Source organism: Hyperoodon ampullatus (assembly GCF_949752795.1).
Source record: "Hyperoodon ampullatus genome assembly, chromosome: 5".
Taxonomy (NCBI): domain Eukaryota; kingdom Metazoa; phylum Chordata; class Mammalia; order Artiodactyla; family Ziphiidae; genus Hyperoodon; species Hyperoodon ampullatus.
The window spans coordinates 144,530,960-144,544,727 of record NC_136918.1 but is presented as its reverse complement, the minus strand read 5'-3'; the positions used below and the strand labels follow the sequence as shown (position 1 = coordinate 144,544,727).

The 13,768-nt window shown below is 48.5% G+C and overlaps 1 protein-coding gene across 3 annotated transcripts in view; it reads right to left on the bottom strand.

Annotated features, from left to right (window-relative positions):
• The window catches only part of TRAPPC10 (trafficking protein particle complex subunit 10), a gene marked incomplete at both ends in the record, with an annotated part of 89,275 nt that overhangs the window by 24,066 nt on the left and 51,441 nt on the right, over window positions 1-13,768 (bottom strand). The window contains 7 exons of one of the 3 annotated variants that reach the window (XM_079704839.1): window positions 230-370; window positions 2,682-2,773; window positions 3,553-3,629; window positions 4,613-4,727; window positions 5,332-5,478; window positions 5,566-5,580; window positions 13,365-13,612. In XM_079704839.1, the coding sequence (XP_079560965.1) occupies window positions 230-370; window positions 2,682-2,773; window positions 3,553-3,629; window positions 4,613-4,727; window positions 5,332-5,478; window positions 5,566-5,580; window positions 13,365-13,612 (835 nt within the window). Of the gene's footprint in view, window positions 1-229; window positions 371-2,681; window positions 2,774-3,552; window positions 3,630-4,612; window positions 4,728-5,331; window positions 5,479-5,565; window positions 5,581-13,319; window positions 13,613-13,768 lie in introns of all 3 variants that reach the window. The other 2 variants (XM_079704840.1, XM_079704841.1) reach the window with 2 other exon arrangements.

Genomic DNA, 13,768 nt, shown 5'->3' with positions numbered 1-13,768 from the left:
GAGGGTGCATCCTGACAGGTGTTCCCCTTTCTCTAGGGTGTTAGGAACTCAAGCAGAGGTCAGATACGCTGACGAGGCAGCAGCTTCTATCCAACACAGTACGCGTGTCAAGGCAGGCTTTTCTCTCCTAGTTATCAGGTACTCATTAAACCCTCAATGGTGGGCGCTGCTGCCGTACAAAGAGAAAGCAAGCCTCCTACTTCATGAACGTATTCAACTTAAAGGATACTTTTCAATCTGTCCAAGGTGTTTCTGACATTCAGCTAGTTGCTTCCTTGTGTGTGTGATAGGCAGTGCCCAGCCCTCAGCCAGGTAATTCTTCAAGGCTCCCTGAAGATAGATTTCTGCCTTCTGGGGAGACTTCTTCCTCCTTGCAAATGAACAAACAGAAGCTTTCATTATGGGTCGTGATAATCAACAAACTCAGACATAACCTTTCACAGCCTGCTCTCCACCCCTGACAACCCCACACCAGGAAACTGGTGCCATCTGCAGACAGTCCTTCTCTGACCATCCCCCCATATGAGAAAGAACAAGAAATCAGGAACGCCTAACTGGGCCTGAGAAATGCGCTCCGGCTGAGAATCCCACACACGCTGTTTGCCCAGCATCCTACACTAGCCAAAGGGCCTTCAGAGTTGAATCTCCGGATAAGAACGTGAGGGCATCACTCACGATTGCAAGCTGACATAAGAACACCAAGCGTGAAGAAAGCGGAAGGCTTTGTCCACAGGTACACAACTAGTTATGGAGGAAGCTTTGAAACCTGGGCTCGGGGCCACACTAACTGCTGAAGACAGGCCAACACAGAGTGGTCTACACAGGCCAGCCGACAGGGGAGTTGACTCAAGTTGGAAACTCAGGCAGAAGTGCTGAGCAGGTTTCAAAGATTTACAGAGAACTATGAGGAATTTAAATATCAACACTTATCACCCAAATTTAAACCCTCAAGACGATCAGAATATAACAAAGTTTAAAACCCAATTAATGAGAGCTTGCCAAAGCTTCGGTGACAACATGGATGCCCTGGCCTTTCCCAGAGGGCTGGGGCTACTGACTTCACGGGACGAAGGCCAATACCAAACAAGCACTCGCTCTCTAAGCATCCTGGGACAACATCCCAGGCTGACTTCTGAAGCAGTGAGAGTTCCCAAATTCTCAAATAAATTTTAAACCTATCAATTACATGTGTCAGTTTCTCTAGACTTTTATGGTCCTCTCCCCCATTTTTTATTTTATATTTTATTTATTTAATTTAAAAAATAAATTTATTTTTGGCCGCGTTGGGTCTTCGTTGCTGTGCGCGAGCTTTCTCTAGCTGCGGCGAGCGGGGGCTGTTCTTCGTTGCGGTGCACGGGCTTCTCATTGCAGTGGCTTCTCTTGTTGTGGAGCACGGGCTCTAGGTGCATGGGCTTCAGTAGTTGTGGCTCACGGGCTCTAGAGTGCAGGCTCAGTAGTTGTGGCACACGGGCTTAGTTGCTCTGCGGCATGTGGGATCTTCCCAGACCAGGGCTCAAACCCGTGTCCCCTGCATTGGCAGACGGATTCTTAACCACTGTGCCCCAGGGAAGTCCTCCCCCGTTTTTCAAAGGGGTCAGAACCTTCTATATACTTCTTCAGTTACTATCTCCAGCCAAAGATTCTTACACTGTAGAGCTGGAAGGGAGGCCATTTGTCATCCAGTCCCCGTAGACCCAGGCCAAGGGTCACCCGGCTAGTCCATGGTCAAGCCAGAACCAGGACCCAAGTCTCCAGTTAGCAGGGCAGCATCACCCCACTGCAGCTCCAAGCCTCAGCTCTCAGCACCTGAGGACATGGCTACTGATTTAGTCATCAGATACACTAGCTGGAGGCTCAGGAGAGCCGACCTCCAGCCCCAGCATTACTCAGCGGTGCAGCTGACTGCCTGCTCCAACCACACCTGAGACACTAGGAAGTTCACTTAGATGATCTACAAATCCCCTCGGAGCCCTGCAATCAGTTAAAGTAAATTATTCTTTCTTGTTTCATCTAATGAAATGACTAACTATAGATTTCAAGATACCATTTCAAACACACATTTCTTTTGAGGAAATGTGAACGTCTTTTCCCTCATAATCTGTATCTCTTCCCAGTGCTCTGAACTAGCAGTTACACTGCCAGCAGGGGTTCTTTACCAAACACGTGAGAAATATGCCACGCTTTTAGTCTTTTCTCTGGAATCCATTCCAAAGCTGGAGCCAGACTAGAAATGCGCACAGTGCTTGCACACCCCAGCTCACAAGCACGCACGGCTCAGCCCTCTCTCACGGACCTGACACATCACGCGCTTCACGTCACTGACCTCGAGGCTTTCAATCCTCTGAGGAGGCGTTTAACAGCAACTAGAGAAAATGCTACAGAACACATACTATGTATCGCATATAACAGCATATATTATCTACATGTATATAATATTTACATATAAGTTCATTAAATTAATTAAATGAAAGAAACACAAAGATCAGTAACAATTATTAAGGGTAATAAGCTGAACTCACTCTGGTTTTCAAAGAAATTTGCTTAAGAAATGATGATTGGTTAACAGTTCACATTTTTTGTTCTACAAAGTTATGTACACTTCATATTAACTCCTACATAACAAACCTCTTACTACACATGTGATATGTCTGAAATTCAAAGAAAAGTTCAAAATCAATTACATGTAAAACTCTGCCAGATCCTTTCCAACGAACTTAGCGGATCGAATTCTCCCAATACTTGTATACATTTCAATGGTAGCATGGGACAAGTCCTGCGGAAAAGCAAAGAACCAAATAATTCTGTACTTTAAATTTAATGCTAGACAAATCCTACATTTATTTACCCAAGGCTGAAGCAAAAGACTTCCTTATTAATATAACATCATTTTTTACTTTGTATCTCTTTTTGTGTTATTTGAGTTTTTATGTAAGAGTGATTTATACAAAGTCATTAACTTGTACATAAACTATAAATCATAATAATAAAAGAAACGTGAACTCAGCAGGCACAGAATAATTTTTTTCAAAGTATTTTCCATCTGTGGGTAACATTTTAAATATTTTTCTCACATTTTGGATGACAGAGACAGTATTACAAACTACTGTCAAATGCTGTTGAATTAACTGTGACTCGGGAAGGCAGACAGTCCACCGAGCTTCTACTGCACTGCTTTCTAAGATTGTCCAAATTTAAGTCCTTTAAAATCAAGTACAATAGCTCTGTTCAGGTTCAAATTGTTCCTCTGTACACAGAAAACCATTCACTATCCTTTCTCACAATTTCTGTTCTACTGAATGAGCAATACCATTGTGAACAAAATTATAAATATCCAAAGATGCTTTTATGCCTAATTATGGCACCATGGATACTAATAAACCAACTATTCCAGGTTTCATGCACAACGCCCTAGGGTACCAGAGAAACTTCAAAGGCCAACAAGAAGGAGGTTCCAAATACCAGCTCATTCCCAACTCAAAAGGTCACAAAGTAGCAAAGTCTAGTAGAGAGGGGCTTTCTGCCGTGGGTGCAGCAAAGATTTGTAATACTTACTAAGTAGTGCTTTTCAAAAGCTTCTACTGATGATAACGCTTCTTTGAGTTTCTTATACGGACTCTGAGCAGTATTGGCTTAAACAGAAAGAAATGAGTCCTTATTCATCTTCATCATGTCCAGTCATATGAGTTTACATTGTGCCTCAAATGTCACAGGTAAAGGACTTTGTCTGATGTTTATGGAAATCACAAACAACCCATGCCAACTGAAACTACATTATTACTTACATTCTTGTCTAATTAATTTACTCATGAAATAGTCTAAACCCTTCAAGTAATACTTTTATCTTTAATTGAGACTAGAATTTTTTAAGTATGTGTTACAAATCCTACAATGAATTAAATTACTTCCAAAATGATCTGATGTGGTCTCAGGTGGAAACAGTGTAATATACACATAAGGCATTTTCCCTGACAAACTGATTCAATCCAGCAAGAGGCCTCTCAGGCCATTAGGTATGCTCTACTTCAGCAACAGTTTTGCTAAATCATACTCATCACGGTGTTCCTACCTAAAAGAATTAGTAACGTTCCTTTCAAAGTGCTTTATTACCTAGGGGTAATTTACTCAATAAAAGGATTTGTCTGGCCGTATCATTAGAAAAATAATCATCTGTATTTCAGAGGAAGATTGGTGCATTTAAACTTCACGTGGGCTGTAAAAAGGCATGATCAGCTCATTTAAGCCTACAAGAAACCCAGACACATTTTTAAGAATCGTTACAATTTCTTTCTTTTTTTTTCCTTTGGCCACACCGCATGGGCATGAGGGAGCTCAGTTCCCTGACCACGGATGGAACCCACGCCCCCAGCAGTGGAAGCGCGAAGTCCTAACCACCAGACCACCAGGCAAGTCCCACAATTTCTTAAACTATTTCTGACATTTCTTTATGCTATTAAAAGGTAAAATATCCTATGTATTAATCTGGTCAGCTAATAATGAGTGTAATTTCCCAAATGGTGAGTAATTATATCGCGGGACCCAAATTATATGTGCCACTTACAGCCTACATTCTCATTGCTTTCCACCACGTGTACAGGGACATCTCAAAAAGTACCTGTTTCAGGCCGTTCAGCTCCCAAGCCCGCCAAAAGATCAACCGTCCTGTTGAGGTCTTCTGAGTTAGGTCCCTGTTCTGATACAAGTCCACACAGATAGCCCAAGGACTTTAGCTGTTGAGATAACCCCAAATTTCAATTAATTTGCCATAAGAGTCAGCAGAGAATTTACAAATTTAAATATAAAGTTAAAACCATCTAAATACTAGGAGAAATTTAGCTTTCCTATCCAAATGATTCTCATCTGGATATGAAAATATATCTTACTGGGATCATTTCAAACTCAAACCTTCTACGTAATAATCCTCAGAGCGGCTCTGACGCTGGTCGCTCCCAGCTGGTGCTGTTCGCCCATGCTCTCCCAAGCTTGCCCCACCTCAGCCCCTCCCCCGGCAGGCCTTCCTGCTGCGCGCGGGTCATTCTCTGCACTTCTGCACACGGCTGCACGCTCACCCTGCTTTGTCCCCCCACCCTTTCCTGGAGCAGAAGCCCTCCTTTAGCACGAGCGCAGCGAGCGCAGCGAGTGCCTGATGTCTGCTAGATACAGTGACCCGGCAGGGAACGACTGCATCCATGCTGCTCCTAGACGCACCCTGAAGTAGCCAGAGCTGCCTGTGCAGGGACTAAGTGAGCAGCACTTCTCCAAACAGCTAACTCCGTCCCCCAGCCCCGCAGGCAGAGCCCCGGCCGAGGCTCACATCTGCACTGGGGCAGTTACCTTCTCTGTGGCGTAGCTCCACAGACCCACGGTGTGGGCGATGTTTGAGTCTATCTGTGCCCGGTCGCAACACCCTTCTATCCTCTGCAGCACCTCCAAGCAGCTCAGGAACACCCAGCAATCCAGGGCACCGGGTGGCACGGAGACCTGGGGGCACAGGCGCGGGCGTGTGAGGAGAGCGCTGGGGGAAGCACTTGCGCCCGCTCACCCTCCTCTGCCCCTCCAAGCAGCTACCCAGTCTCTGCAAAACTACAGGAAAGAGAAACGGGACCTGTACAGCAGTCCACCTACGGGAGGAAAGCAGCGATCTGTGTCCAAGTACACTATTTGGTGCCACATTTCTGATGATGCTGAGTGACTCGGCAGGGATGTAACTTGCAATCATGTACTTTAAAAGCGTATTAACAAAAGCAGCCTCTACAAAAAGGCCGACTGTCATCACTTAGTCTACTTCTGAACACTGGTCACCTCTCCGTTTAAAGAGCATAGAAGGTGACGGTGGGAAGCTAATAAGACCTCAGATGACTACTTGGTCACATGTCAGAAGATCATGTTCAACGCTAGAAATCTAAATATTAAATAAATATTAGATGACATTTAGGAACTGCTATTAATTATTTAAGTGTAATCATGTTTGTAAAAAAGAGCACCTGTTGCTTTAGAGATACAATAAAATGTTATCAGAAATTCAAAAGCATCTACTGTATGTGATTGATTCTAAAATGGACTTTCTTTCTACGTTTCAGTGTTTTTGACATAGGAACGCCTCACAGTCATCTTAAGAGCATCTTAACACTCAGAGCAGACTGTCTTCTTGGTAGCACTAATATCATGAGGTATCTCACAACTGGTGTCCTAGCTTTGGTGAGACACGCTGATTAGTCCTGCTCAAAGTGGGAAAGTAAGAGGTGCTGCTACATCAGGTGACAAGGGAAGAGCCGCATAAGCTGATGAGACTGACTTATGTCAGAAGACTCTTTCAACACACCCTGAGCACAGACAAAAGGACGTGGCACCAACTGGAGAGAACGGAGAATGCTATTAATGTTCCTATAAACGCTAAACTGCCCAGTCTTTGAAAAATGAGACAAACTGCTTAGATCCTTTGAAAAAAAGCAGTATAGAAAAAAAATTACATGACCAGAAGCAACTTTCATCAAGTGGTACAACTGACTCTCTTGCCCAGAGTGGAGCACCCTCAAAGGGACGCACAGACAGCTGGTCGGGAGGATGCAGCTCGGGGACCCTGGACAGAGCACGTACCCGCCCCGCAATTGAACTAGGTGAGCTCCGCAGGGCGCGCAGCCGAGGTGGGCGCACACACTCCAACAAACACACAAGGATGCCAACGGCCCACAAGGTTCTCACCCAGGAGCCACACGTCTACAGACAGCGGCAGCCCGTGTCCCTGGGAAGGCCGCCCACCCCAGCACCCAGGCTGCCTGCACCTGGCAAAGAGCAAACCCTGCCCCTGCGCGAGGGCCAAGCCCCGGCCGGAACCGTGCGGCGCGCTGGGCGTCTCACAGCTCGCACACCCTAACAGGAAGGGCGCGGGCGCCTTTCCATGGGCTCCGGGTCCCTCTGGACAACTTCCTTCGTGAACAACAGACTTTTTAAAACTGATTCCTTATCATGCGCCCTTTAGTTTTCTCCGAGCCTCTGTCTTCTTCTGCTATCAGTGTTACTGGTCACGGCAAGAGCCGCTTTACCATTTTCCAAGCATACGATTAAAGGCATTCTTTTCATTCTCTTTTGCTAAAACTACTTTTTAAAATATAACCCAAATACTGAAAAACCCAGCGTCCTAACGTGAACCCTGATGGGGCCGCCCCGCTGGAGGGCCGCGGCCGCCACATGCTTCCCGACACAACATCTGTGCTTCCTCTTGCACCTATAAACGAAATCAACAGGTAGGTATTCTTCGGTGTCTGACCGCTCCAGCTAATCTTTACGCTCATGAGACTCCGGGTTCATTCGTTCCCACTGCCAGACAACAGTCTGCTGTCTGAACAGACGGCAGTCACCGTCTCCCTGGTACGTGATGGACATTTGGGTTATTTCCGGTTCTAGCAGTCACAAATGACGCCACCACGAGCATGCCGGCACTGTCTCCTGGACACCTGCGAACACCCTCCGTGCAGACCTGGGGGGAGACTGCCAGCGCACAGGGCACGCGCAGGTCTGGCTCCAGCAGACACCGCCGAACCGTTTTCCAAAGTCGTGGCGCCAACTCCCACTCTCCTCGCCAAGGAGGGAGCTCCGGCTCCTCCCCCGTCACTGACACTTGTCAGGTCTTTCCACTTCAGCCACCGGGGTGGGGAGGGGGGGCTTCACTGGGGTGGCAGTTTGCATTTCACTATAATTAATGAGATGGGGCACCTTTCAATATGCCTACTGGCCATCTGGATAGCTTCATTTGCCTATTTTCTACTCGTCAGTCTTTTAAGCTGATCTGCAGGAGCTCTTCCCATATCCTGAGCAAGAGCCCTTCCTGACCGCACAGCTTGCGGCCCCGTCACCCCCGCCGTGGCTGCCCCGTCACCCCCTCCGTGGTGCTGACGGATGAAGAGAAGCTCTGATTGCCATGCACTTCCTTTATGGCCAGTGCCTTTCTGGCCTGTTTCAGAAACACCTGGTAACCTCAAGGACGTAAGGATGCTCTCCCATATTATCTTGCAGAAGCTTTGTTGTTTTATCTTTCATAGAATAATAATCACTCGTGGCCGGTGTGAGACTCGGCTGACTCGGAACCGTGTATTCACTGAGTGAGTTGCACCTCATGTACCCAGGCTCTACCCCAGCGCCTGGGCTCAGGCCTCGGCTTCTCCTCGGACTCTTCCCCACGCCTCCTCTTAGCCCTTCGCTTCTGTCCACCTCCACCTCCAGGTCCTAACACCTTGCACGCACCCCAGCTTCAAACCCAACAATGGCTTCCCAATAGCTACAGAATAAAATCCAACCCTCCAGATGACGTACACTTTCAAAACCTGGCTTCCAGTACCTCTGGAGCCTCACCTCCAAGCCCTGCCTCACCCCTTAAGTTCTAGCAGGACTAAGCTCCTTCGGAGTTCTTTAAGTAACAGTGAAGTTTCTCTGCCTGAAATACACTCTACTCTCTCTGCACCTGCCGCCCAAGCCACGTCCACCTGGTGGATCCTGACTCAGCCCGTGAAAACCAAAGCTCCTCCACAGGGCAGGGGGTGGTCTGTCTTGCTCTCTGCTAAAAACACGGCGCCTAGAATAAATGCTTGCTTGGCACAAAACAGGTGCTCAACGAACAACTGCTGAACGAATGAATCTTTGAAAGCCTAGCTCACACGAGACCTCGTCTGCAGGCCCCGGGCGCTGACAGCCTGCTCACCTGCTGGCCCCACGCGCCCCGCTGTGGGTTTCTTGAGGGTGGGTGGGACCCATTTCTTCCGCATTTGCGGGCCATCTCCCCCACCACTGTGTTTACCACAGTGCCCGGCAGGTAAGCAACTGTTTCTTGAATGGTACTGGGCAGTTCCTCCTCGAACGCCTTCCCCTTTCCTGCGAACCACTGGCTCTCACCGGTGCTGACACCTCGCGCCGCTACCTCCTCCTGTCGGCTCCCACTGCTCTCCCGGTTCAGGTCCTCAGGGCTCCAGGTCCCACAAGGACCCCACCTATCCACGTGGGGAGGAGCCCAGCAGAGTGTCTGGTACACAGCAAGTACGCGACGACCCCGAGGTACGCCCCTGGGCTACACCTCTGCTTTTGTCCTCTGCGGGGCCTGAACCTTGGAATAGCAATGCCAGCTGGCAGGCCTGGGTGGCGAGCCTTATCCCTCCGGGTCAGCCTGGAGTGTCTACCCCACACGGCCCCACTCACACGGCCAGCTGGGGCAGTGGCCTCTCACACACGGCACTGGCCTGTCTCTAGATCCTGGAGAGTCCCGATCCCTCTTGGCCTGCCCTGTCTGTGAACATAATCAGAACCTAAGCTGATAAAAGACAAGTCAGTACTGAGGCGAACACATTAAAACAGAAATCTTTTGGGCAGTCATTGTAACAGAAATAAAACGGCCTTCTAGAAAATATCTTCCTTATATTGTTCTCGTTTACCAATCTGGTAAAGATTAAAATATACACAGAAATTTCTTTCTTTCTTACCACAGATGTAGGAAAATAGCACTGCTAGTGTAACTAAAAATGGGAAGATCTTTCTGGAAGGCAATTTGGCGATGTACACTAAAAGCGTTAAAGACACATGCATCCTTGAACTGGCCATTCTACTTGTATGAATGTGCTGCACAAAGATGTGTACAAGGATACACACTCCTGCAACTGCAGACACTGCTGAACAACCCAAATGTCCGAAACAGGACCAATTAGATAAACAGCAGCTCTTCTCCAGACAGAAAGGCCACAGACCAAAAAGGGAACCTCTTGCTTTAGAATAAGCAATGACATTTTCTTCTGTATATCTGTCTGTATTTTCCAAATTTATACAGAGAATATACTCAACTTTTGGTAAAGGCGGTGGGGGGGAATCTTTTAAATGTTGCAGACAAAAAGAAATACTCTGTAACGGAGTCACTGGAGCTCACACAGAACTGACATAACTTTCCAGGTGTTACTCCTTGACCCCAGCAGCTGTACCGGGTAGGTACAATTTCCATGTTCACACATTTGCAATTGGGGAGCTGGCCCCAGGCCTTAGGTAGCACCCCTGCGGTGTGACTCCAGGCCCCACCCCAGAGCTGGCATCTGGCCACCACAGTGCCTCCTACTCAGAGAAGATACTTTAAATCAACTGATAAGCCAACCAGGAAGTTACCAGGGCATGCTTTACAAGCCACAAGAGCAAACACACACAGCATTTTCTGCAGAAGAAATGTTACAATGAGAAACACACAAGACGGCTGCAATACTTAGGCTTTTGGCTTTAAAAGGATGAACAAGCGTAGCCTAACCCTAGAAGAACCACGTACTGGCTCAGCCTGCGCATTGCCTGACGCCCTGGCCTATGTGCCCGCGTGGCTCCGCCCGGCCCTGTGCAGCAGAACCCAAGGTTCCATGCCGGCCTCTGGCCGTGGACGTGACTGTGAACAATCAGCAGAAAGCTAGCCAGACGTAGGAAATGAGTCTAGTCTTGAGGGTACAATCAAATGTACAGAAAAAGTAAACAATTCTGAGTCTTGAATTTTCATTGTTTCTGTAAAAATTTAAAGAAACTCTAAGAATAAACTTCTCGGGTTAACTGCCAACTGCAAAGCTTAAGATGTTAACAACCCCCCGCCCCCAAACTACCTAGAGAAAGAATTTCAGTTGAGAAAGTTGAGAGAAGAATTCTGTGTGTGAAGCCCTGCGTGCCCTCTGCAGTGTCATCTTTTGAAAGAAAGAGCCAAGAAGACGCCAGTAAGGAGTGTCCTCACTTGCCTGAAGGATGACAACGGGCTGACCGCCCTGAACTCGCGTCACCTCGTGGGTCCCCGACCCACAGGCAGCCACTGCTGGGCGCACATCTGCAGGGCCGAGCAGGAAGGTGGGGGGCGTCCCGTGCAAGCGGGCTGCTCGGGGCCCATACTGCTGGCCTCCGAGCTGCACTGTCACCCTGCAGCTTGCCCCTCACAAAGGGTGCCTGACTCGGGACAGGAGCCAAGCTTGGGGCGAGAGCGGAAGGCACCTCTGAAGCACAGCACACAGGACAGGCGGCCCCACAGGAGCGCCATGCCCAGGGCATGCCAGGCGCCCGCCGGGATCAGCAACGGTGGCTGAGGAGGCACCTCAACGGGCCCAGCTGCCCCATATGCTGCCCTGACACCAGGGGACACCAAGCGGGGCATGGTCACACAGCACGAGGGGGACAGGGAACGGCTTCCCTCGGGGAGGAGGGGACCACAGTGCGGCTCCCTCCCCAACTTCAGCACCCTGCTCGCTCTGCAGCAGAAGCAGACAAGCGCCAAGATGTGGGGAGCGCCTTCACGCAGGGAGCGAGGAAAGGGAAGAGCGCCAGCCGGGACGGGATCTGCAGGGAGCACCGGGCAGCCGGCCCTGGAGGACAGGCGTCCCGGCCGCTGCCCCCGCCCCGCTCACCCCGCCCCGCTCCCGCCACCCGCCACCACTCACTCGGTTCCCTTTCCAGCCAAGAGGGTAAAAACTGACCCATTCCAGCGACTTCTACAGAACTCGGGACACAGGCCAAGCCAGGGGACCCACTGCATGGCAAATGAGTAGGACACTGTCCCCACACACGGCGGGCAAAGATGCTAGTGGCATCCAATCCACACTGGCTGTCCCGGCCGCCTGCCTGGGAGCTGAGTGCACCCCGTCCCCGGGGGGAGGAGAAAGAAGTGTGGCTCCTTCCTGCAAGGCCAGAGGCCCCCTGGTGCTCCCTCTCCTCTCTGCAGCCTGGCAGTTGACTGACTAGTCAACCGTCTAAGGCAAGAAAAAGAATTTGAAAAAGAGAGTTTGTGACCGGCTGGGCCCAGCACTGAAGAGGCTGGCTCCGATCACCATCCGTGGTTTCCCACACCTGCCCCCCATCTGTGCACGTCCTAAAAGTCCCTCCTGGGGTGACCCCAATTTGAAAGCGCCACGGCTGAACTGCTTGGACTCTAATACACATCCCATGTTTTTCCCCAATCCAGTAACAAGACAAAATCTCTAAGTCAGTAAACTCTCTAGGCACCCATGAACACAGGCGGCCCTGCCCCATTAATGAAGCAAAGCCCCCGTTCACCCCAGTCTGTACAGCTACATAGGAGTAGCCAAAAGCAGATTATCGAAATCTAGTCGGTGACAGGCAGCCACAAGAATATCATCTCAAGGTTGAAAATGTTATTTTTCCTCATAATTATTTCCTCATAATCATTGATTAGATGTCCAAGGAAAAAAAACAATTTGATAAAAAGTCTTAAATTCTCAAGTTTGTGACTCAGCTAGGCTAGGCATCTCTTCTTTAGAAATTAACTAAAACAGTTTCTCTTCATTTGGGTTTAAAAAAAAAATGTGTAGATCTCTTAAGGTCATTTCAAACTAAGTGTTGAGCCTGTTATTTAGTTTTCTAGGGAACACAAAACAGAAATTACTATAACCTGAAAACTATCCCTACCACCAGTTACCCTGGGTCTTCTGTAACTGTGCCCCTGCGAGCCCTGGTGTGGAGCACGACAGAAAGGACAGTAGCCTGGCTTGGAGGATTTGATTCTGTGCCTAGCTATGTTACTTATAAGTCATCTAACCACTTCCAGACTTTCCTCATTTATAAAATGGAATTAGACCATCCACTTAGTTCTTAACCAGGGAATGGGGGTGCCTATGAATCCTCTGAAATTATATGTAACATTCTGTATGTGCATTTTTCCATGTAAAGAGGTCACTGAAACAAAAAAGGTGAGAACCCTCAGACTGGACAGTCATTAAAGTTCCCTTACCTCACTAAAATGTTTATGATGCTATGGGCAAGAAAAGAGTTCAGTAGCCCTGAGGGATATTAGTCTATAAAGACAAATATTTCACTATAAATAAACAACTTAAAGCCTCGCTAACTGGGTTTCTTTCATACACACATGCACACACGTATTCATAATGTACCTCCATTAAACTTCGTGCTACTAATTAACATGGCACAGCTTGCTGTGTATCACTCACATTGTTACCGGCATGTTCATGTGCAAAATCATTTATCTGAAAAGACAGTTCTGAAATAAAACAAACGTCTACCTACAAAACCTCATTCTGTGTGTCCACCAGGTAATTAATCTTTATCGGTGAAGACCAGCTCCCACAGAATAAGCCAGAGTTACCTCAAAAAGAAAGTGATCTAACAGGCTCGCTTTGGGACAACGTGAGTGAGCTCCACCGGGTTGAGAGCAGAAATTACATTTTCGAGCAATTAATTCATCAGTGTAAAGAGTAAGTATGCAAATAATATGGTAAAAATTAAGGACATTCACAAGAGGAAAACTCTTTCCTAAGCACATACAGTTCAATGCCTGGGATCGAAGGTTCCGCGTTTTCTACGCCAACAGTCAGGAAGCGGGTAAATGGGGAAAAGAGACCACTCACTTCCAAGAGCTTCAGCTCCTGCACACAGCTGTGCAGCAGCTCTAGGGCGCGCTGAGCCACCTCCCACGGCCTCTGCAGGAAGAGGAGCAGGGTGCACTGGCGAGAGAACAGGTAACTGCGCAGATCTAACAGGGTGGCTTCTTGCCTCTGTATCAATCCGCGCTTCTCCATATCTATGGGCTTTCGGAGGATCAATCCATTCCAGCTCTTCACCGGCTGGCAGAAAAAAGTCAGCCAGTTGGCACCATCTAAACAAACACACATCGTGAAAGGCGCTGACTGCAGATCCCTCCACCTCACTGCACAGGACCGTGAGCCCTCGTGGACCGACAGGCGGCTCAGCTACTGGATAGGCCAGAAGCGCCGGCCCACCCCTCTGTCTGTGGGGACCCCGTCTAGGGATG